Source organism: Trichechus manatus, unplaced genomic scaffold (genome assembly GCF_000243295.1).
Source record: "Trichechus manatus latirostris isolate Lorelei unplaced genomic scaffold, TriManLat1.0 scaffold00002, whole genome shotgun sequence".
Lineage (NCBI taxonomy): Eukaryota > Metazoa > Chordata > Mammalia > Sirenia > Trichechidae > Trichechus > Trichechus manatus.
This window is the reverse complement of record NW_004443938.1, coordinates 3,406,875-3,430,412: the sequence shown is the minus strand read 5'-3', so window position 1 is coordinate 3,430,412 and position 23,538 is coordinate 3,406,875. Positions and strand designations below refer to the sequence as shown.

Here is a 23,538-nt window from a genome sequence, read left to right as displayed (position 1 = left end):
TAGCACCCAGTGGGAAACAGCAAGGCCCAAATTTGATAATTCTGCCCCAGGAGGGGGGACGGAGGGCTGAGCCATCATGGCTTCCAAGGCGGACAGCGGTAAATCATCAGCCTCTAAACTGAGAAGTGACGACTGAGGAGGGGGTTAGACCGCTCTGGGTTTCATTCTGTTCTGCTGATTAAGACAGCATGTGGCCCAAGTGCTTTCTTCAGGGAAAGGCGCGCATTCAAGGAGAATAAGATTAGAAATCCACTTTGCTATTTGCAATAAAATGAGGCAAAACTGTTCTTGTGATGTGTGGCGAAAGCCACTTGAAATGTCCAGTTTTTAAAAGACAGAGATTTCATGAATGTGTGGTGCTGAATGAAGGCCCCCACAGAGCCCGCCTGCAGGGAATTCCGTCATGAAGACGCCACCCCCGGCTGGGACAACGGAAGGTACAGACTCCAAACGAAACTCTCAAACGTATGAGAAGAAAAATTTCCCCCAACAACTCTTTTGTCCTTGAAATAAAATATTTACTTTTTATCCGCACAAAAAGACAACTAATGCATTTTCATTTCATTGCCCTTATTCAAGTCATATATTCATTTACCCTTCAGTACCTTATTTGTACACTTTTGACTAAGGCTTTGCCCAGAGTATCCTTTGGCTGTAGAAGGAAAAGGCGAGCTAAAGCAGTTGTTAGATATCTCAGGGAGAGAAAACCAAGCACTCTTGATGGCAACCGTCTGAAACACCTAGAGAATTACAGCATGGAGTAGCGGATGGCTGTTCGTTTCAGTCTTCGTTTTACTTTAAGACGGAGATGATTTTTAACAATCAAATGCATTCAGAGAAGCCAGTTGCATTTGAGGTAGTGGGTTGGCAGATGCATTTGCAGAGTTCAGTAAAATTCTGAGCACCTTTCATACCTCCAAGGAGCCCTGTGGTGCAATGGTTAGATGCTAGGCTGTTATCCAAAAGGAGAAAGCAGCTCCGCGAGAGAAAGGCCTGGCGATCTGCTCCCGTAAAGGTTACAGCCAAAAAAAAAAAAAAACCCTATGAGGCGGTTCTGTTTTGTCACATGGTCACATGGGTTTGACGGGACAGCACCTTAGAGCCGTTCATGTCTCCACGGGCATGCTGAAGGGGGCTCTGCCCTGGTGTTTACCGGGTCAGGTACCTAGGATTCCTACACGGGACGGGATGTGCCATTGGTTTCTATCTGGGCTGCCAAGGAGAGCTGAAGTGAGCCTCTGTTTTCCTCTCCATGCTGACTCGGTATTTGTCCTGTTGAACGATATCGTGTGGCTCGCATGTGGATAGTTGCAGTCATCCCTCCCTTCACCCGGTTGACCTTGATCCCGGCAAACCAGGCCGTGGCCAGAAGCCATGTGGGTACAGAGTGTCACTAACGCCACCTGCGTGACTGAGGCGGGAGGAAAGGTTGGAACGCAAATTCCTTAAATCCCACAGGATTAGGTCCTTTGAAAGATACTGCTTTTCAACTGTTCTACGAATACTGGCGGGAGGCCCTGGGTGGTGCAAATGGCAAAACGTGCTTGGTTGCTCACAAAAAGGCTGGAGGTTTGAGTCTACCCGGAGGCCCCTCGGAAGAAAGGCCTGGTGATCTATTTCTGAAAAAATCAGCCATTGAAAACCCTACAGAGTGAAAGTCTACTCCGATACCCATGGGGGTGCCATGAGTCCAGGCTGATTTAATGGCAAGCAGTGTTTCATTGTAGAAGACATAAACAGACAACCAAAAAGAACCCCTGGCATTGTAAATCATTTCCTTGGGAGCTGCTCCGCCTCCTTGCTTCATGTCGGTGTCAGGCCCCCCAAGTGTAAGCCGCTTGCACCTCCTTGCCCCTCACTCCAAGAGCGCGGTGGTGGTGGAGGTGCCCCTCACTCCCCTGACCTCCCCTGACACACTCCTCGGCCTGCTGCACAATCTCCCCTCCTCCTTCAGGGCCTCTGCCGGCGCACTGTCCGCCCACACCCTGCCCAGGGCTGTGCTGCACGCCCCCGGTCAGCCTCAAGGTTTGGTGAGGATGGGGCACGTCCAGCCTGAGTCCAGCTGACCTCTCTGCAGAAGCCTCTCCTGATCTCCCCTCTCCCCGCCCCACCCAGCGCTTCCGGAAGGCTGATTCCTCTCCCCGCTGAGCCGCCTGTGGTGCCCCCCCCGCAGCTGCACCCTGGAGTGTTACTTGTCTTCTGTCCCCAGCCCTGGCCAGGGCCCCGTGACTCTGCTCAGAATGCTCTTGATGTGGGCGGGGGACAGGCAGGAAGGCACTGTCCCCACAGGGACACAAGGCCCCTTCCAGGCAGAGCTGGCCCTGCATGTGCAGGACAGGCCCACGGCCAGGAGACCCTGCCTGAAGGAGACAGAGCTCACCTTTTGACATCTCGGCCTGAATGAATGCTCAGAGGGGAGGTCTCAAGCCCAGAGTCGGGGATGGAAGCTTATGGGCTGTCCCACTTCCCAGCACCCACTGTCCTTGTTTGGGACCTTGGCCGACTCCCACGGGGCCCTGGGCGGACAGTGTCCCCACCCCTGAGGTGCCTGCTCTCCTAACCCCCAGGGGACCGTGCTGGGCACCTGGGAGGTGGGGCTGGGCCTGGGCTCACCGTTGTTCTGTGTCTGCCACACGGCGTCCGCCACGCCCCAGAGGGCAGAGAAGACGAAGAACACTGCCAGCTGGTCGGGGTATGGTTTCCACAGCAGGAGGGCAGCAATGGAGCAGAAGTGGGTCAGCGCACCTGCGGTGGGGGAGATGTGAGTACCACCCCCCTGAGACAGGGACGGGCAGTGGGCTCAGTGAGGTGACACAGAGGTGGCCTGTGGGGGGGGCAGGATTGTGAGTACCACCCCCCTGAGACAGGAACGGGCAGTATGCTCAGTGAGGTGACACAGAGGTGGCCTGTGGGGGGGCAGAATTGTGAGTGCCACCCCCCTAGACAGGGACAGGCAGCGGGCTCAGTGAGGTGACACAGAGGTGGCCTGTGGGGGGGGCAGGATTGTGAGTGCCATCCCCCTGACAGGGACAGGCAGTGGGCCTAGTGAGGTGACACAGAGGTGGCCTGTGGGGGGGGGCAGGATTGTGAGTACCACCCCCCTGAGACAGGGACGGGAAGCGGGCTCAGTGAGGTGACACAGAGGTGGCCTGTGGAGAGGGGCAGGGATGTGAGCGCCAACCCCCTGAGACCGGGATGGGTGGCAGGTTCAGTGAGGTGGAACAGAGGTGGCCTGTTGCGGGGGTGGGTGCAGGGATGCAGCACCCACTGCCATCCAGACGGGGATGGGCCAGCTTAGGGGTGGGGACACAAAGGTGGGTCAGGGAGTTTGCAGGTGTAGGGGGGCCACGGGAATAGGGGTGCCCCCCACCATCCACATGGAGACAGAGAGTGGGCTTAGATGAAGTGACACAAAGGGACCCTTCCCGTGATCATTTGCAGTCACAACACTGAAGTGAGAGACCACAGGGATATGAGTGCCCGCCACCGTCCACATGGAGACAGAGAGTGCTCGTAGGTGTAGGGACGCCAATGGGAACCTTCCTGTGACCATTTGCAGACGTGGCATGCATCCGGCCACACCTCAAACGCCCACCCTGGAGTGAGCTCGTTGCCCGAGTCCTGTCGCTGTGGTCCTCAGGCCCAAGACATGCTGGCCTAGAGCCTGCTCATCGATGGACAGGGAGACAGTGAGCCCCCCTGGTCTCTGCCCTCATCCATCCACACTGCATACGCTCAGGGCTGCCCAGCCACGGCCCCACCTACCCAGCACGTAGATGGCGATCCGCCCGGTGTACTGGGACAGCTTCCCGTACAGCAGGGAGCACAGCGCATTGGTGGCCGAGAAGCAGATCATCACGTAGCCCACGAAATGGATGCCCAGGGCACAGGTGACGTAGGACTGCGGCGGGAGGAGCAGACGTTAGAGGGAGGGCTTGGGTTTGGGTTCTGGAGACTTTGATCAGGGGATACAGTTCATGCAAAAACACTGTTTGCCGGGTGGCAACCAACACACCGATTTGACCTCCTAGCTCCCAGTGTATGAGAGTGAGGCTGACCTTTCTAAGAAGAACTCCCTCTGGGACAAGAGCATAGAAGGAATAGTTGGGACAAAGATCTGAACAAGATTCTTCTTCATCTGTCTTTGCCCTCTGCTGTGGCACCTTAGTCATTTCACACAGGGGCTGAGAGAATCCATTCTTGATGGACTGACCATCTCCTACTAGACAGACAATGAAAAGAAGATGGGAAGAAAGTGGCAGGACATCTCAATAGTGAGCATCCTCGACAACCTCATTAAATGGCTGAGCACCCTCAACCAGGAGTATGTGCCAGATCTGCCGGCCATGTTTCCTCCAGGAGCACCAGCCAAGGACAGACCCACAGAGGGAGGGAAGGGGACCCCAAGGCTCCCACCAGATCCTGGCTGCAGAGGCTGTGGCTGCCGGGTTGGGGTGTCAGTGACGGGTCTGATGGGAGAAGTGGAGGGGTCTTGCCCAAAACACCACATGGACGATTTGTCATTTTTCTCAGACTCTTGAACTTCTCAAAGTCCCCATCAGGGCTACCCTGGGAACAGGGGCCAGATAAAATCCAGGATGCCCAAATACTGCACGGGGCAGGTGCACACTAAAAATCTTTGTTGTTTATCTAAAATTCAGATTTAACCAGCACCCCATTTTCTATCCTGCTAGCTTGGCAGCCCTCCCAGGGAGGGAGCAGAATTGCTGTGGTAGAGAGGATGAAAGAGGAGGTGAAGCAGTACAGGGTTCCTCGATCAGGGCAGACTAGACCTAGAGGGAAGGGCCCATGAGACATGGCAACCACTCCCACCCTTGCTTGGCTCCTGCCAGCTCCTGCTCAGCTCCCACCACACCCCGCCTCACTCCAGTGCTTCTTGGAAGACAGAATCCCCACTCTCATCCATGGGGAGACAGGCTTTGGAGACAAGAGCCTCACTTTTGGGGTGTCCCTCCCTTGTCATCTAAGAAGTTTCTTCAGGAGAGGAGACCACCCCACTGGGAACCCCAGGAGGGCCTTAGCAAGCAGCTCCCTGGTGGACGGTGACCAGGGCTTGGGGTCTGATTGGGCCAACCTCCCAGGGCTAGAGGCACTCGGGGTGCCCGGGGTTCCTGTCCCACTCCAGCAAGCCCCCGAGAGGGGTGCTCCTTCGTACAAAGAGCAGGAAGATGGTGGCGCTCATGGCTGGAAGGGGCAGTATGCCTGAGGGCCACACTGAGTTCTTTCTACACAGGGATGCATATTTGCAAGTTAGAGCAATAAGGAACTCCAGTGCTGTCCATGGATTTGAATGTTTCCCCCTATTTTTCCCTCTAAAATAAGAATATAGCATGAGTCATCGGCAGGTATAACACAAATAGCTACTGTATGTGATGACTCAGTAATAACTTCCCAGTTAACAGCCTTGGCTGGAAGTTCCTTGGAAGCTCCTGGGAAGCTAGAATCATAAACTCAACTATCATAGGAGCGGGGGAGACCTTCAACAGCCAGGGACCCCTGTCCTACCTCCCGGCCTCCGGTAGGGCCCCAAGGCATCCCTGCGTCCTCAGTCACAGCCCAGCAGCTGTAGTAACGGGCCATGCGTTCTGTGCGTCCCTGGCTGCCGCTCTCATACCTTGGTGTAGTCTCCAGCCAGGAATCCCTGCTCGAAGCCACTGAACATGGGCAGCAGAATCAGAAGGCGGAGACGCTTGTCTCCCAGGAGCTTGAAAGTCGCCAGTAAGTTGGACCATAATGGTGATTTCTTCTCTCCTTCACTTTTCTGCTGGGAATCTCGAATTGGTTCCAGAAAAAGCGCTACCAGCAAGACTGCCAGCATGCCGCATCCTAACAGGAGGGGAAGGTGAGATGGTGCAGTGCTGGCTAGAGACCCCAGCCCTAGCACACACCACAGAGGGCCCCTTGATAACACCTTTCCACCCAGACAGGCACCACGTTCGTTACTCCCCAGCTTCACTTTCTGTAATGAAGTTACTGTCCCTTTGGGGACACCGGGTCCTTTGCAGGTATTTCTGTCAGCCTCCCCTACTTCTAGGTTCATTTCAGTCCAGGTAAGGTGACATTAGACAGGCAGCCAAAAGATCTCCAGTGTCACCTGGATCCTCGCTTGATTTCACATCTGTTGATTCTATGATCAGCTTGTCACTTCCAGGTTCTCACATACCACAGGGGGGCAATCTTGTTGTCCTCCGTGACATGAATACAAAAAATTAGGGAGAGACCCCAGATGTCCTTAGCACCCTTAACAATCACCCCAGATTTTCTTATCCTAATCCTTGCATTGATTTTTCTACCAACAGTCAGTCTCACTTCTGAGGACAATGAGCCCATAAGGTTACCGTTTGCGACTTTTCCCTTATTCCAAACCTATGTATGGAGAAGCCCTTCAGGAGGAGCTGGTTAGACAGATTATGGGATGTCCCAACTGCAGTAGGCTGTTGTGCATTTGGAAACAGGATTTATGTACTAAATGGGAGAGCCCTTTCTGACAAATGGCTGAGGGATCAAAGCAAGCCACAGGCAGAGCGTCTAATGTGCCGCCACTTGCTCTGAATGAGTGGGGCATGAAGATCTACTGGCTTAGATGTACATTAAGTGTTTCCTAATACATGCCCAGGACGTAAAGAGGGCACGGATTCCCTGTGGAGGGAGGAGAGTGGGGTCCCCTGTGGAGAAGAGTGGGGCCCCCTGTGGAGGACAGCGGGGTCCCCAGTAGAGAGAGGAGCATGGGGCAGCTGAGAGACAGGTGAGAGGAAGCTCTTTCCTTATAAGTCCTTTGACAATGTTTGCATTTTAAACCCTGTGAATGAGTTATCTATACAAAAAAAAGAAAAAGTACTGATTCCACTCTTGAAGGGACACCCCTAACTTTCATTATTACAAAACTTCATGACTAAATCTCTGCACCTACCATTCACATACTTGATTATTTGATAAGCCTTCCTTTCTCTGGAGCCCTGGTGGCGCAGTGGTTAAGAGCTCTGCTGCTAACCAAAAGGTTGGCCGTTCAAATCCACCAGGAGCTCCTTGGAAACCCTCCGGGGCAGCTCTAGTCTGTCCTGTAGGGTTGCTGCGAGTTGGAATCAACTCGATGGCAACAGGCTTGGCTCCTTTCTCCAGACCAAGAACTGGTATTTATTCTCTGTTTCTCTTTATATTGCTGTTGTTAGCTGCTATTGACTCATGGTGACCCCATGTACAATAGAACAAAACATTGCCTGGCCCTGCACCACCTTACTGCTCACTGGTGTGCTGGAGTTCATTGCTGCAGCCACTGTGTACTCTGAGTGACTTCCAACCTAGGGGGCTCATCTTCTAGCACTTTATGGGAAAATGTTCTGTTGTGATCCATAGGGTTTTCATTAGCTGATTTTTGGACATAGATCACGAGGCCTTTCTTCCTAGTCTGTCTTAGTCTAGGAGCTCCACTGAAACGTGTCCATCATGGGTGAGCCTGATGGTGTTTGAAATACCAGTGGCGTAGCTTCCAGCATCCCAGCAACACAGAGGTCCCCACGGTATGACACGCTGACAGACGTGGTGGTCTCTATATGGAAACCGTTTTATTCCCTGAATGATCTTAGGGACCTTTTGTGATATCTTTGTATCTCCGCTGTGTTTCCCTGCCAGGCAGTGATAACGATACACAAGGTTTCGGTACCACAGATCAACTCAAGAAGAGAAACGATCTCTCCTTTCTCATGCTGACGGCCAGAATCCTTCAGAATAATTCCTAACGACGGATTCTGAGCTCTAAGGCTGAGACCTGCCATTCCTTAAAGACGTTTTGAATTGTTTTATCTCTTTACTTGGTCTCATCAGCCTGACCTGATGTCTTTCTGTCTGTCACAGGCGACAGGAAGCCTTGTGTAATCTACTGCAGGAGGGGCCACATCACCACCCCGCACAGCTAGCGAGGTTACTGGAATCGTGGGTCTCCCAGACAGCCCTCCTCCAAGTTGTCCCCCACATGGTAAAACCAGCCCGAGCACGCATCTCAGAGGGACCCCGTTGTTAACACCTTTCCACCCAGACAGGAACTAAGTTATTCCTTAGCATTATTCTCTGTAAGTAAGCTGTTTTCCCTTTTGTCTAAATATTTACTCTTTCCAATTTCACAATAATTCAACATTTTAATAAAGTCTAGTGAATACTGCAGGAAGCCTGAGAACCTCTGCCCCCAGCCCCCCCAGGCCTCCCCGCCCCGTTTCACAGTCACCCTCCATTTCCTTTAAGTCCCTGGGTGACGCAAATGGTTTCGGTTCTACCACTAGCCAAAATATTGGTGGTCTGAACCCACCAACTGGCACTGCGGAAGAAAGGGCTGAAGGTCTGCTTCCACAAAGATTACAGCCAGGAAAACCCTGGGAGCAGTTCTACTCTGTAATGCGTGGGGTCGCCAGGAGTCTGAATCCACTCTAAGGCAAGGTTGTTTTATTTTGTTTCCCTTCGTTTTCTCTAGTGCTGTGATCACTGACCAAACCATCATGGGTTGCCATGGGTTACCAGGCCTGGGTATGTGGGACACCCTCGGGCGCTCTGCAGTTAAAGCGGACTCCAGGGTTACCAGGCCTGGGTATGTGGGACACCCTCGGGCACTCTGCAGTTAAAGCGGACTCCAGGGTTACCAGGCCTGGGTATGTGGGACACTCTCGGGCACTCTGCAGTTAAAGCGGACTCCAAACCCAGCTTGGGGACGGACTGTGTGTAAAACAAAGCGGACGAGACATCCTTCCGCTAACTGCATACAGCACCTGCTGGCGTCTCACCTGCGGGCAGACTTCAGCTTTGGAGCAGACCAGCAGGAGGAGCACCTCCTGGGACAAGCAGCCTCGTGGGAGTCAACGAGAGGAGGTCGGGGAGATGGACCGCCACGCCCCTTAGTGGTGAAGCATTGCACAATTACGCAATGCACTGCAATCTAAAGGGAACGGCTGCGAATTCCAGACAGAATGGCTCAAAAGAGCATCAGGAGAGAAGAAACTGCATTAGGAGGAAAAAGCCCAAAAATCCCAGAAAATGACTCGAGGGACGTGGCTCTTTCTCCTGCCGTCTGTTTCTCTCCTTCCCTTTATACAGAAACAGTCTTCTTTTCTCTGTGGTCACGTGGTCGGCTAAGGCAAGGAGACATGTATATAAGACCCTGTGGACAGGTGTGCTCAGAACAGTAAGACTGCTTTCTTCGAATTACACCCGCACGCTGTCTGCTCTGCATCAGCTTCTAGCCTTCCCTGCTGCCTCGAGCGGTCTCCTGGATTCTCTGAGAACCAAGGGTGATGGGTCATGTGTAAACAGGGCCTGGACTGCCAGGGTGGACGAGCCACGGGGAGAGGGCCTGGGTGAGCTCTTGCTGGGGAACGCACAGCCGCTTGGTGCACTCAGAGGAGAGAAGGGAAGGCAGCGTCTGCCTCAGGGATGCGCAGAAAAGGTGCTTCTCTGGGTCAGGCTGCTCCCCTAGGACAGGGGTGGGCGAACCACACCGGAGGGCTGCATCCTCCTCCCCGCCTCTTTGTGAATGAACTTGTGCGGAATCCAGCGGAAGCTCGCTTCTTTGCACATTGTCTGTGCTTTTCCCCAAGATAGGGGCAGAGGTGGGCATTTGTACCAGAGACCACATCATCCACAAAGCCTAAAATATTTACGGTCTGACCCCCACAGAAAACATCTGCAGACCCCAGCGGTGGCTCAGCGGTAGAATTCTCACCTCCCATGCAGGAGAGCAGATTTGATTCCCCGCCAGGGCACCTCATGCACAGCCACTACCCATCTGTCAGTGGAGGCTTGTGTGTTGCTGGGATGCTGAACAGGTTCCAGTGGAGCTTCCAGACTAAGATGGACTAGGAACAAAGGCCTGGCGATCTACTTCCAAAAATCAGCTGACGAAAACCCTGTGGATCTCAGTGGTCTGATCTGTAATCCATCATGGGGATGGCGCAGAACCGGGCAGAATTTGTTCCCTTGTGCTGCGGGTTGCCATGAGTTGGGGCCGACTCGACGGCAGCTGACAGCCACACCTCTGGAACCCCGTCATATTACAGGTAGTGTACGTCCCTTCTTTGGGGTTACAAACCAGAAGGTGGCAGATCTGGGCCCAGAAACCTGGATCCAGAATCAGTCTGGCAACCCCTGCTGTGCAGTGTGGCCTCTGGACGGTGGGGCGGGGACGGTGAGGGAAGTATTGAGTGAGCCCACCACGTGGACAGGTTGCAGGGGCAGTGGGGAATGCAGACGGCCCCATGTCGGCAGCACTGTGGAGATGGCGCAGAGTGGGACCTGCCTGTTCCACTGGTTCCCTTTCCTCGTGTCTACCCAATCCTCAAGTCCCCGCCACTCTGCCAAGAGCGCTCTCCACGGGCGTCAGAGGTCTCTCGGTGGCCACACCAGGGGTGTTCAAGCCTCTCAAAGGGGTCTGTCTCTCTGGGCCATCTCAGACACTGTCCCGCCCGCTGCTTCTGCACCCTCGGGTTTCCCCCCCAACCCCTGATGGTTGTCTCCCATCGCCTTCAAAAGCATCCATCCTCTGCCCTGCCCTCCAGCGTGGTGTCCCCTAGGGTCCATGCTGTGTCCGTCCTCCTAACAATAGCTTCTGCTTTTCTCCCCAAGAATCTCGTCACTCCCATGATTTCAACAATCCCCTGCAAAGACACCTCCACATCTGTTTGCACTCTAGTCCTGTCCCGTGGTTTTACCTGCCTCTGGACATAGCACAGGAGGTCAGCAGTCACTGAGCTGGGTGTGTCCCAAACAAAACTAAGTTCTGTACAATAGGTAAGTGGTAACTTTGGTGAAGGGTGAGACAGTACACAATACTGGGGAAGCCAGCACAACTTGACCAAGGCAAGATCATGGAAGCTCCATAGACTCATCCAAACTCCCTGAGGGACAGAATTACTTACTGGGCTGAGGGCTGTGGGGACCATGATCTTGGGGGACATCTAGCTCAATTGGCATAACATAGTTTATAAAGAAAATGTTCTACATTCTACTTTGGTGAGTAGCATCTGGGGTCTTAAAAGCTTGTGAGAGGCCATCTAAGATAATCCGCTGGTCCCACCCCATCTGGAGCAAGGGAGAATGAAGAAAACCAAAGACACAAGGGAAAGATTAGTCCAAAGGACTGATGGACCACAACTACCATGGCCTCCACCAGACTGAGTCCAGTGCAACTAGATGGTGCCCAGCTACCACCACAGAATGCTCTGACCGGGATCACATCAGAGGGTCCCAGACAGAGCTGGAGAAAAATGTAGAACAAAATTCTAACTCACAGAAAAAAAGACCAGACTTACTGGCCTGACAGAGACTGGAGAAACCCCGAAAGTATGTCCTGTGGGCACCCTTATAGCTCAGTAATGAAATCACTCCTGAAGTTTACCCTTCAGCCAAAGATTAGACAGGCCCATAAAACGAAATGAGACTACAGAGACACAGCAGCCCAGGGGCAAGGAGTAGAAGGCAGGAGGGGACAGGAAAGCTGGTAATGGGGAACCCAAGGCTGAGAAGGGGAAAACGTTGACATGTTGTGGTATTGGCAACCAATGTCACAAAACAATATGTGTGTTAATTGTTTAATGAGAAACTAGTTTGCTCTGGAAACCTTCTTCTGAAGTATACTTTAAAAAAAAATTGGAAAAACAAAAAAACCCTAAGTTCTGTAAACTCAGGTTTGCTATGGCGTCTGTCTCTCCCCCACATCCCACATCCTGTTCACAGCTAATCCTGCGGGTCTTTGCCCTAAAATCACCTCAGGTCCACTCTTTCTCTGCACTCCCTCTGCCTTCTTGTGCCTCCTGCGTGGATCACTGCAGCAGCTTCGTAACCTGTCTCTACCCACTGCTTCTCTGCTCCTCCAAACCACGCCACCCCCGGAGTCAGTTTAGGACACAAATCTGAGCGTGCCCAAACCTATTGGCATGGCACCATGGCCTCTGTACTCTGCCACCTCCCCTCCCTGCTGTCCCCTCGGTCCACTCCGCCCTCCAGCCACGGCTGGCTCCTCGCTGGGCTTCTGGGCACCTCTGCTCACGCGGCCACTTGTCAGCCTGGTAAAATCCTGCTCGGCTCTAATATGGTCTCAAAGCCGCTAGTCTCCACTCTCCCCAGGATGATGGAATTACCCATCAATGGGAGCTTTGCTCCAAACACCTACTGTATCAGAGTCGGGTTAGTCCAAGGTGTATCTGTGCCCTTTACTATACTCCATGTGTACTACAGGGTCGCTATGAGTCGGAATTGACTCGACGGCAGCAGGCTTGGTTTTTATGGTTCAAGTGTGGTGAAGGTGAACTGGCCTGTAAGTGTAGTGGAGGTGAGCCTCTTATTATTTTCTGGACCAGAGAAGGCGTAGTGCACTGGGCGATGGTGCTCACTGCACCTTGATGTGATTGCTCTATGAGCACTCCCTCCATTCCTAACTTGGACATGACGTTGAGACCTGGGTGTTGGCAGCAGCTTACTGTCTCACCCTGAAGGTGCTCCTCACCATCAAACCCATTGCTGTTGAGTGGATTCTGCCTCATGGTGACCCCATGTGACAGAGTAGGACTGCCCCATAGGGTTTCCAAGGCTGTAATCTTTATGAGAGCAGATTGCCAGGTCTTTCCTCCCTCAGAGGAGCTGGTGGGTTTGACTGACTTTTCGGTTAGCAGTCGGCTGCTTGACCACTGCAGCACCAGGGCTCTTTCTTTCCCCACTTGTGCCTGCCATCTTTTCTCACCTTGGATCCCCAGGAGGAGACTGGGCTCAGCCCCACCAAATCTGACATACATATCTGAAACTTTTGATATTTAAGGAAGACGTATTTCACACCTTCATGGATTCCACAAGGACATGAATTTAAATTCCCTCCCAAATGCTTAAAACAAAACAAAACCCTAATAAATCTATGAACACAAGAGCCGTTGTTAGCTGTGGTCAGGTTGATTCCGACTGGTGGTGACCCCATGTGTGCAGAGTAGAACTGTGCTCCATAGGGCTTTCAAGGCTGTGACCTTTTGGAAGCAGATTGCCAGGGCTGTCTTCCAAGGCATCTTTAGTTGGGTTTGAATGGCCAACCTTTTGGCTAGTAGTCGAGTCCCTTAACCATTTATGCTAAAAGAAACTCTAAGGATAAGACTCTTAAGGATAAGACTCGCATGACAACTAACTTCCTCTGGGCACCAGTTTCCTCATGAACTTCCGATGTCTGCATATCTTCACCCTGTTGCTGAACAGTGATTGGGAACCATGAGGCTCCATGGATGTGAGGATGGTGGGGTGTGGGACCCATCAGGAGGAGCCAAGCAAATACAGTCCTCAGAAAACATGGCAATTTACAGACGTGGTGGACTTTCAGAGTCACTTGCAGATAGTTGACATACAAACAGGCAAGCCACCAATGTGTGGTCTGCTGTGGTGCTGTGCCATATGGTGTCACCAGCCTCATGTGGACGCTGAGCACTGGAAATGTGCTAGAGACATGGGAACTGAATTTGTAATTTAATAATTTAAATAATAGCCAGGTGTGGCTAATGGCCACCACCATATTGGACTGTGCAGGCATAAAACACTTCCATCATCACAGAAAACCCTACTGGACAGCACTGGTCTACTGTATTTCATTTCATATGGAAAATACCCATGTATGGTCCAGCCCAACACATTTTCCAGGGATTTTTCAACCAAGAAAGAGTATTGTTGTTGTTAGTTGCCACTGAGGTGAGTTCAACTCATGATGACCCCATCTGTGACAGAGCAGAACTGCCCAAGTAATCGGATTTTCTTGGCTGTAACCTTGACCCTTAAACCTTTGGTAACCTATGGGATATACATATTCCAACCACTTTATATGCCTCTGGAGTTCCCTGGGAAGGAGGTAGCCTGATTTAGTCTCAAGGTAGGAGTCTTTTGAAATGCGTGAAACTCAAGAACCCTGAGTTGGAGCCTCATTTTTGTGTAGATTGAGAATTGTCTTAGGTGATGCCTCCTGGCCATGTGAATTTTGTAAACTTTTGACAAGTTTTCCCTTTATATCTGTGAGATAAGCCTCCTCACTAGTTTCCCAGTTGCTATGTTCTTGTCAGAATGTACTTATCATGAGAATAAGCCATTCCAGTTTTCATTCAGTCATAGTGGCCATTTTCTCCTTGATGCCATCCATTGTTTCCAGATGTTACTGGCTCCCTGCTTTTCTAGATTCTGAACAGTAAATAATGCCTTTGCAGTAAGGAATAATGCATTGAAGTGGTGCTTTTCAAGAGACTGGAACTCCTATAAGTTATTCTTACCCCGCATTCAATCTTGGGGCCCAATCATTGCTTCTACGTGTAGCAGGTGGAAGGCACCACTGTGAGCAGGTCTGCAATATTCCAGGGCAGCTGTTTCTGCTTCTTAGCTGTTAGTACTGCTTTTGTTATAATAAACTATACATAGAAGTAGTAATTTTCCTGAGATTCAAATTCCTTTAGTTTTATTTATTTGGCCGGTCAGTACTACTTTCGCAGTAATGAAGAATACATTGTAGTGGTAATTTTTCTGACATAAAAAATTCCTTGGCTTTATTTATTTGGGCTGTAAGTACTGCTTTTGCAGTAAGGAAGAATGCATTGTACCTTTGTAATGGATTGAATTATTTTCCCCATAAATGTGTATCAACTTGGCTAGGCCATGGTCCCCAGTACTGTGTGATTGTCCACCATTTTGTCGTCTGATGTGGTTTTCCTGTGTGTTGTAAATCCTACCTCTATGACATTAATGAGGCAGAATTCGAGGCAGTTATGTTAATGAGGCAGGACTCAATCTATTAGGTTTAGGTTGTATCTTGAGTCAATCTCTTCTGAGATATCAAAGAGAGAAGAGAGCAGAGAGACATGGGGACCTCATACCACCAAGAAAGTAGTGCCAGGAGCACAGAGTGTCCTTTGGACCCGGGCTCCCTGTGTTGAGAAACTCCTAGACCAGGAGAATATTGATGACAAGGACCTTCCCCCAGAACCAACAGAGAGAGAAAGCTTTCCCCTAGAGCGGGCATCCTGAATTTAGACTTCTAGCCTCCTAGACTGTGAGAGAATAGACTTCTGTTTATTAAAGCCATCCACTTGTGGTATTTCTGTTACAGCAGTATTGTGGCACTAGATAACTATGAAAAGTTTTGAAGTTTCATGAAAAGTAATAAAAATGTTAAGAAGAAGGAGACTAGAATGAAATGTGTGTGTGGTTACTGCCAGGGGTCTTCAGGTGTCACCTCAGGTTTTGCAAATTTTCAAGAAATAAAAAAAAAAAAAAAAAGATTTTATCATTGACTCCTATCAGCGGGATTTACATTGTCTAGAGCGTGCTGGCACAAATGGGATCCCAGATAATGGACATCAAAATCCATAACTCATAACAAAAATTCTGAATTTGTCCTTTAATCAGCATGCCTTCCATTAGTGAAAACACCTGGTATCAGCAAAAAATTCAAAGCAGAAAATAACTGGATCTCCAATTAACAGAAGCAGATCACCAGGACTTTCTTCTGTGGCAATGCTGGATGGGTTCCAACTGCCAACCTTTGCATTAGCAGTCAAGCACAAACCGTTTTTTGTCACCCAGGGACCTTAAACCAAACCAGTTGCCATCAAGTCAATTTCAAGTCCTGGCGACCCCATGTATTTCAAAGTAGAACTGCTCCTTAGGGTTTTCAATGGCTGATCTTTCAGAAGTAGGTCACCAGGCCTTTCTTCCAAGGCATTTCTGGGTGGACTTGAGCTGCCAAACTTCCTGTTAGCAGCTGAGTGCTTAACCATTTTTTGCCACCCATGGACTCTAGAAAGATTATCCTTTGGGGGAAATGATGTTTTCGATGCAGGAAAGAGGTCAGGGTTTTGCTCTGGTCAGGCCCCCACTCCGGGCGCTGTGTAAACATACCTGTGTAGATGCCTACCAGGGTGTAAATGAGCTCCTGGGATGGGCGCTGGGTGCTGTTGGTGGGCTCGGTGGCCATCAGGCAGTCACTGGCCCCACAATGCTGGAGCTCCTCATCCGGAAGGAACCCTGTGAAGTCAAAGGCACATGGTGAGCCTGAGTCTTTGTGGAGTGGAGGGGTAAAGTGAAAGAGAAGGCAAGACGTCACAGAAGGTCAGGGTCAAAAGATCCGGGTCTCAGAATGCATCTGCCCCCAGCAGGTCAGCACACTTGAATCTAAGCCGCTTTGGCTGGGAGGAAGAGAATGCAAAGATTCAGAGAAGAATAAATGTGGAATAAACGTTGGTTACTCATCATATTATTCTCCTGACATAACTGAAATTTTTCAACTTTTCAAAATGAAACAAGAAGGAAGTCTAGTTATATCAGTTAAGAGCTCGGCTGCTAACCAAAAAGTCAGCAGTTCGAATCCACCAGCTGCTCCTTGGAAACCCTATAGGGCAGTTCCACTCTGTCCTATAGGGTCACGAAGAGTCAGAATCAATGTGGCAGCCATGGGTTTTTTGCTTACTGGTGATATATGAAAATTTTCAACTTTTCGAAATGAATCGAAAAGAAAGTCCAGTTAGAGCTGGTGTCAGGAGCGCCAGGCTCCCTCTGAAGCATCTACAGCCTGTCCCATAGCCTTGGGCTGGTTACTTAATAACGTTTATGAATGTTAGCTTCCTTGTCTGCTAAAAGAATAAAATGTGAACCATCGGTGATTCTCAGTTGGAACCACGTCAGAACCTCTGCAGAGGAGGGTGAGATGTCCTGTGAAAAGAATATCTAGAACAGGCTGCATAAGCTCAGTTAGAACCACTGCTGAATAACTGATTCCCACCATCACTAGCCCCCTCTTTGTCTCATGATATTTCTTCTTCTTTCTCCCTCCTCCTATTCCAGTCCCTATAAAACTTTAAGATTGACTAAAGTTTCTCCCTGGATGGTGGCATAACAAATTGGTAACCTTCAAGGACTAGGATTAACTCATTTGTGACGTGACAATCGTGACTAACGATGCCAGATAACCTTCAAGGATTGCCAGTAAAAAGTTAGACCATCTGAGATGTGAGAAACGTGACCACTGTGAAGAGAAACTATAATCCTGTCCATATAAAACCTTCAGCCAGTCTCCAGTCGGGGAGACAGGTCTTTTGGAGGAGCTCCTTCCCCTCTGTCACATGTATATCAATATACAATCAAACCCTCTTGCTGCTCACCTCACCCCTGTCTCAGTATTGGCTTTTGAGGCAGGTGGCTCAGATCTGCGCAATTTGCAGTAACCTGTCTAGTGTTTTATTGTTTTCATAATAGAAATTTCATCACTAAAAACCCTACAGCATCTTCTTGACTGGTGAGAAGGTGTCATGATGGCCATGGCATGAAAGGCTGAGACACCTGCGTGCCGCCAGGGTGTGTTCAGCTCTCAAGTTCTGTCCTGTGACCACTTGCCTTCAGAATTGAACCTTTCCGTCCATGACTAACCAGTAACGCCAGAGACTGGGCTTCAATCTCAGTTCCTGTTGCATTACTGCTGACAGCGACAGTAATACTGAGTAACAATTGAAATATTTGAACCGTATAGTTCTCCCTTTGGATGCAATTAGCAAGTGATGACATCACATGAGACAAAAGGGAAGGAGGTTTTGGTTACAGAGTTCCAAAGGCGGGATTTTATATGGGATAGCAAGATGGACAGCACAAGGAAGAGACAGAAACAATCCTGATAATGGTCGGTAGAGGTAGGATTTTTCCCCCCAACGGGAACGTTTTCTTGTAAGAACAGATAAGATTTCTTTCTTCTGCCTTTGGTTTAAATCCTTCACAGAGACATCAAAGGGTGCAGGCAGAGACAGACAGGGCTTCAGTTGCTGCCTGGGCAAGGTCCAGCAGACAAAGGTCTGCTCAGACACCAGCCCAGCAGACATTCCAATCAGTTAAAGGGTAAGGGTCTAAAAAGGAACATTTAAAAAACTCAGTGCAGTGGGAAAATAAATCAGTCCAGCCAGTTCTTAGAGAGTCTAAGAGGGTAGTAATGACTCAATCAACCCACATTACACGAGGCATGGCCCTTGCTGTGGCTCCCCTGTGCTGGCTGTGGGAGGCAGCGCCAGAATCGGGGGGCTGATGGAGCCACAGACCCACCCTGATTTTCCCAGGGAAGAGCCCGGGAGCAGGTGACTCTGAAACACAACCAGGTGGGGGCCACCTCTTGAGGGACGGCCTGATCTATCCGCCCAGATTATTCCGAGAAGAAAGCCCGTACCAGCCGTCATCGAGTCAACTCCAACACATGGCGACTCCATGTATGTCTGAGTAGAACTGTGCTCCATAGGGCTTTCAGTGGCTGACTTTTGGAAGTAGATTGCCAGGGCTTTCTTCCGAGGCACCTCTGGGTGGACTTGAAACTCGAGCGTTTCTGTTAGCAGCCGAGTGCGTTAACCATTTGCACCACCCAGGGACTCCACAGAATAAAGACCTGTCCTAATCTGGGTCTGTTACCCTCTCTCAGCTCCCATTGAAATCCCTGCTCCACCCTGAGGCCAGTGAGTGCCCCTTTGTCTTTTACCTCGAGTGGGAGTCTGGCCAAATACCAGAGAGGAAATCAGATTGCCCCACACACCGGATGACTGGAATAAGAGAAAGAAGATGCCGAAGTACTGGTTCACCACGTCCTTGCCGGCTTTCCCTGCCTTCTCGGCATGCACGTTTCCCAGGATGGTGATGTAGGTGCACTGGGCTGACCAGAGGGGGGCACCTCCCAGCCCCAGGAGGATGGAGGTGGGGATCAAAGTGTACCTGTAAGAAAATGCAGTGACTCCTTCAGATATACCACGCACTTCCCCGTCCATTCTTCCATATACTCGGGCGAGAAGGAAATCTCATACTAGCCTCGTTGTAAGTGCCCTTGTGTTTACCGAGTGACTGTGTCCGTTCTGACTCCTAGCCACCCTAAAGGCCAGGGTAGCACTGTCCCATAGGGTTTCCAAGGCTGTCATCTTTACGGAAGCAGACTGCCACATCTTTCTCCCACAGAGCAGGTGGTAGATTCCAACTGCCCACCTTTCAGGTTAGCAGCTGAGTGTTTAACCACTGTGCCACTGGGGCTCCTTCACGTTTGTATCAACCCATTGCTGTTGAGTTGATTCTGACCCAGTGCCCTGTAGGACAGAGTAGGACTGACCCATAGGGTTTCCAAGGCTGTCATCTTTACAGGAGCAGACTGCCACATCTTTCTCCCGTGGAGCGTCTGTGGGTTTGAACCGTTGACCTTTCGGTTAGCAGCAGAGCGCTTAACCACTGCACCACCAGGGCTCCTTAGAGCCAGCATGGGAGCAAAGAAGTCCCACTTGGAAAAAGAGGAAGAAAGCCAAACTATTGCCCTGTCCCAGAAGCTAAGAGAGGAATTTGAAGAACTAGGGCCTATTTTGAAGTGGAAGCAGGGGCAATAACCAGGGTGTGAACACAACGTGGGTGCAGACAGAAGGTCCCCACAGAGCTGAGCCCGAGGAGCCGCCAGGGAACCTGAGGCCGTGCTGAGGGGAGCTGTACCAGCTGGCGTGGAAGTTTCCCAGGGAGAAGGCCACGTAGCAGCACATGGAGCCAGTGATGGTCCATTTGCAGCCGAATTTCTTGATGAGGAGTGGGGGGAGGAACATGGAGGACAGCAGGATGGTGCCATAGAGGGTGCTGAGGGCCGTCACGCCCAGGCCGGCCTCACTGTTGAGGCTGCTCTGTGGAAACAAAACGGCCCAGTCAGAAGGGGCCTCGGCACAGCCGGGGGAGAGGCTGGCGGTGGGCGCTGTGCTTCACCTCTGCTCAGGACCACCTTCAGAAGGGGCCTCGGCACAGCCGGGGGAGAGGCTGGTGGTAGGCGCTGTGGTTCACCTCTGCTCAGGATCGCCTTTAGGTCCTTGGAGCCTGCAGCAGCGACAGGCTTTAGCTCCGCCAGCTGAGTGTGGTGACGTGAGGGGACAGACTGCTTCTAAGTACTTACCCACTGCTGCCGAGTCGATTTTGACTCATGGCGACCCCGAGTGACAGAGTAGAACTGCTCCATGGGGGTGCCTTGGCTGTTACTTTAACAGACTCTGGTTGGCAGGTCTTTCCTCTGCAGTACTGCTGCATAGGTTTGAACTGTCAACCCTTAGGTTAGTAGCCAAGGGCTAACCGTTTGTGCCACCTAGGAAGCCTTTCTAAGTGTTAGGCAGGGAGAGAGAGGGCTCAGGTTGGGGTGGGTGTGGACAGGGGGCCTCTTGCTTCCTGGGGAACCTGCCTTCTAGGGGACGAGAGTGGGAAGAGGCTGTGGAGATGACGGGGAGGCGGTAGTTTCTTCAGACGCCTCCAGGAAAGTAATATTCAATCTGACTCAGAGGCAGAAAGCTGTCTCCTGTTGCGCCCTCTGTAAACGAAAAATCACCTTCTTCTTTTTGCTACGTTTCAACTGAGTGCCCCGCACGGCTTGGTATGAAAGGACCAAAGGGCCAAACAGGTAAGCAGGACCAGGACAGACAGTCAGGCAGAACCAGGACGGCAGACAGGTAAGCAGAAGCAGGGCGGCAGACAGGTAAGCAGAACCAGGGCAGCAAAGCAGCCTCAGAGATTCAGTCTGACTTTTATAGTGAAAGAAAAACCAGCATAATTGTTTCCTAACTTCACCTGTAAGAGGAAAGAAGAAAGAGGAAGAGGAGGAGGATTCCTCCTTGATTCCGACTCACAGTGACCTCACAGGACAGAGGAGAACTGCCCCACAGGGTCTCCAAGGCTGTAATCTTTAAGAAAGCAGACTGCCACATGTTTCTCCAGAGGAGTGGCTGGTGGATTTGAACCACTGACCTTTCAGTTAGCAGCCGAGAGCTTACCACTAGGGTTCACTGAGGCCAGTAGGGTGGGCCCAAATCCAATATCACTGGTGTCGCTATAAGAAGAAAAATATTTGGACATGGAGGCACCGAGACACAGAGGAGAAGGCTAAGAGGTAGGTATTCCTATCCCCATGCTACAGATGAAGGATGACACTGCATAGTTTAAAGTCAGGAAAAGTGTGCGTCAGGGTTGTATCCTTTCACCATACTTATTCAGTCTGTACGCTGAGCAAATAGTCCGAGAAGCTGGACTATATGAAGAAGCATGGGGCATAAGGATTGGAGGAAGACTCATTAACAACTTGTGTTACGCAGATGACACAACTTTGCTTGCTAAAAGTGAAGAGGACTTGAAGCACTTACTGATGAAGATCAAAGACCACAGCCTTCAGTATGATTGCGCCTCAACATAAAGAAAACAAAAATCCTTACAACTGGACCAATAAGCAACATCATGATAAACAGAGGAAAGATTGAAGTTGTCAAGGATTTCATTTTACTTGGATCCACAATCAACACCCATAGAAGCAGCTATCAAGAAATCAAAAGACGACGTGTGGCCTTGGGCAAATCTGCTGCAAAATAACTCTTTCAAGTGTTGAAAAGCAAAGATGTCACTTTGAGGGCTAAGTTGTGCCTGAACCAAGATGATGTTTTCGATCACCTCTTATGCATGTGAAAGCTGGACAATGAATAAGGAAGACTGAAGAAGAATTGATGTGTTTGAATTATGTTGTGGTAAAGAATATTGAATATACCATGGACTGCAAAAAGAACGAACAAATCTGTCTTGGAAGTACAGTCAGAATGCTCCTCGGAAGCGAGAATGGTGAGACTTCGTCTCACATACTTTGGACATGTTATCAGGAGGGATCAGTCCCTGGAGAAGGACATCATGCTTGGTAAAGCAGAGGGTCAGCAAAAAAGAGGAAGACCCTCAAGGAGATGGAGTGACACAGTGGCTGCAACAATGGGCTCAAGCATAATGATTGTGGGGATGGCGTAGGACCAGACAGTGTTTAGTTCTGTTGCACATGGGGTTGCTACGAGTCGGAACTGACACATCGGCACCTTACAATAACAACAACAACAGAGATGAAAAGAAATACTAAATACCTTTGCAGTCCTACACACAACTAGTTAATGGGCGAGTAGAATCTCAGACCAACATCTATATGACTCCAAAGCCAGAACTTTCAATGCCTGGACCATTGAAAGTCCTTTCTAGCTGATCTCCTTGACAAGACAGAATGTCCTGTACTAAAAGTCCCTGCATAACGCAGCTAGATTTCACTTCCCAAAATGTTCCTTTGGCCTCATGGTTCCCTGTCCCCCAGGTATAGTCCAAACTCTCTGGGCTAATTCTTACTCAGCCTGGCTCCTTGACTCCAGGATCTGCTCCTCATCCTTTCTCTCTGAAGCTACCTACCCCTCATCTCTGTCTATTCTCATCTTCTCCCTCCAAATCGTGCCCATCCTCCAGGGCACAGGTCAAGAATTACCTCTTCACCGAGGTCCTCCCTGACTACCTCATTCATGGAGATCAGCTCTCTGAGCTTGTTCTAGATTTGACCTCTCTACAGTCTCTGGACCTCTAGCGCCTGTCACCTGGTCACCCTCTATGATAACAATCCCTTTGAAAGCAGGGAAAGTGTTCCGCTTTTTTAAAATCCTCTCCAATGCCTTGCCCAATGAGGATACTTAATAAATTTGTTGATTAATTAAAACTGAAAGAAAGAATGGCTATTGCCATAAAAATGCTGAAATCTGGTTATACCCATTACCCACTGCCATTGAGTCAATTCCAACTCATAGTGACCCTATAGGATACAGTAGAACTTCCCCATAGGTTTCCAAGGAGTGGCTGGTGGATTCCAACTGCTGACCTTTTGGTTAGCAGCCGAGCTCTTGCCCACTGCACCACCAGGGCTCTGAAATCTGGTTGGAAGATGGAAATTCATCAGTATCCTCTTAAGTTGGGGTTTCCTGGAAGCTTCTGTTTATAACTCTATTGCCTGGAGTGTGGAGTGAGAGAGCTGGTTCAGCTGGAGCCTTTTTTTTTTTTTTAATACTCATGTATTAAACACTCGTGTATTAATGAGCTTGCCTTTTTGTATGTTAATGAAAGTGTGTAGCATTTCTCTGCACTGGGATTTCTTTCCTACTCAGAGCAATGTTGCAAATGGCAAAAGGTATATGTGTCTCTTGTAATTGGGTCTGATTGCAAACCACTGAAAGGGAAGATATTTTAAAGTCCAAAGTGGGAATCAAATTTCAGAAGCGCCTGTTTTTGCAAGGTGAGTGATCTTGTTCACACACCTGTGTTTGCATATGTAGGAGTGGCAAGCTGCAGACACTGTCTGAGCACACTCGTCTGTATTGTTGGCATCATGGAATCACTGCCTGAGAGGCAGAGGGACCATGAACGGTCTCTAAGGCTCTCCCTCCTCTGGCCTCCAAATCCTGAGGCTAGTTCCCAGGGAGTCTGCAGGACAGCTGCTTCCTAGGAGTTCGCTTCCCCACCATCATCACCCGGCCCCTCAGCACGGACACTCTGTCCTGCCTGCCCCTGATGTTTAGGCAGCTCTGGCGCCCTTCCTGGGAGCACTTTCTAAAGGGAGAGGACTCTGATGGGGCCACACCTTGTCGAATCCCCTGCCAGAAAGCACCGGTGACTCGGACCACTGCTCCATCCCGCGCAGCAGGGGCGGGGGCTCCAGACACAGTG

The 23,538-nt window shown here is 50.4% G+C and overlaps 1 protein-coding gene across 2 annotated transcripts in view; it reads right to left on the bottom strand.

Moving 5' to 3' along the window:
* Positions 1-23,538, bottom strand: part of UNC93A (unc-93 homolog A) — a 31,964-nt gene that overhangs the window by 6,322 nt on the left and 2,104 nt on the right. Inside the window, exons 2-7 of one of the 2 annotated variants that reach the window (XM_004368776.2) lie at positions 19,498-19,679; positions 18,515-18,744; positions 15,907-16,032; positions 5,636-5,847; positions 3,766-3,901; positions 2,614-2,745 (exon numbers count right to left, since the gene is read on the bottom strand). In XM_004368776.2, the coding sequence (XP_004368833.1) occupies positions 2,614-2,745; positions 3,766-3,901; positions 5,636-5,847; positions 15,907-16,032; positions 18,515-18,744; positions 19,498-19,679 (1,018 nt within the window). The remainder of the gene's footprint in view (positions 1-2,613; positions 2,746-3,765; positions 3,902-5,635; positions 5,848-15,906; positions 16,033-18,514; positions 18,745-19,497; positions 19,680-23,538) is intronic. The other variant, XM_004368777.2, reaches the window with a different exon arrangement.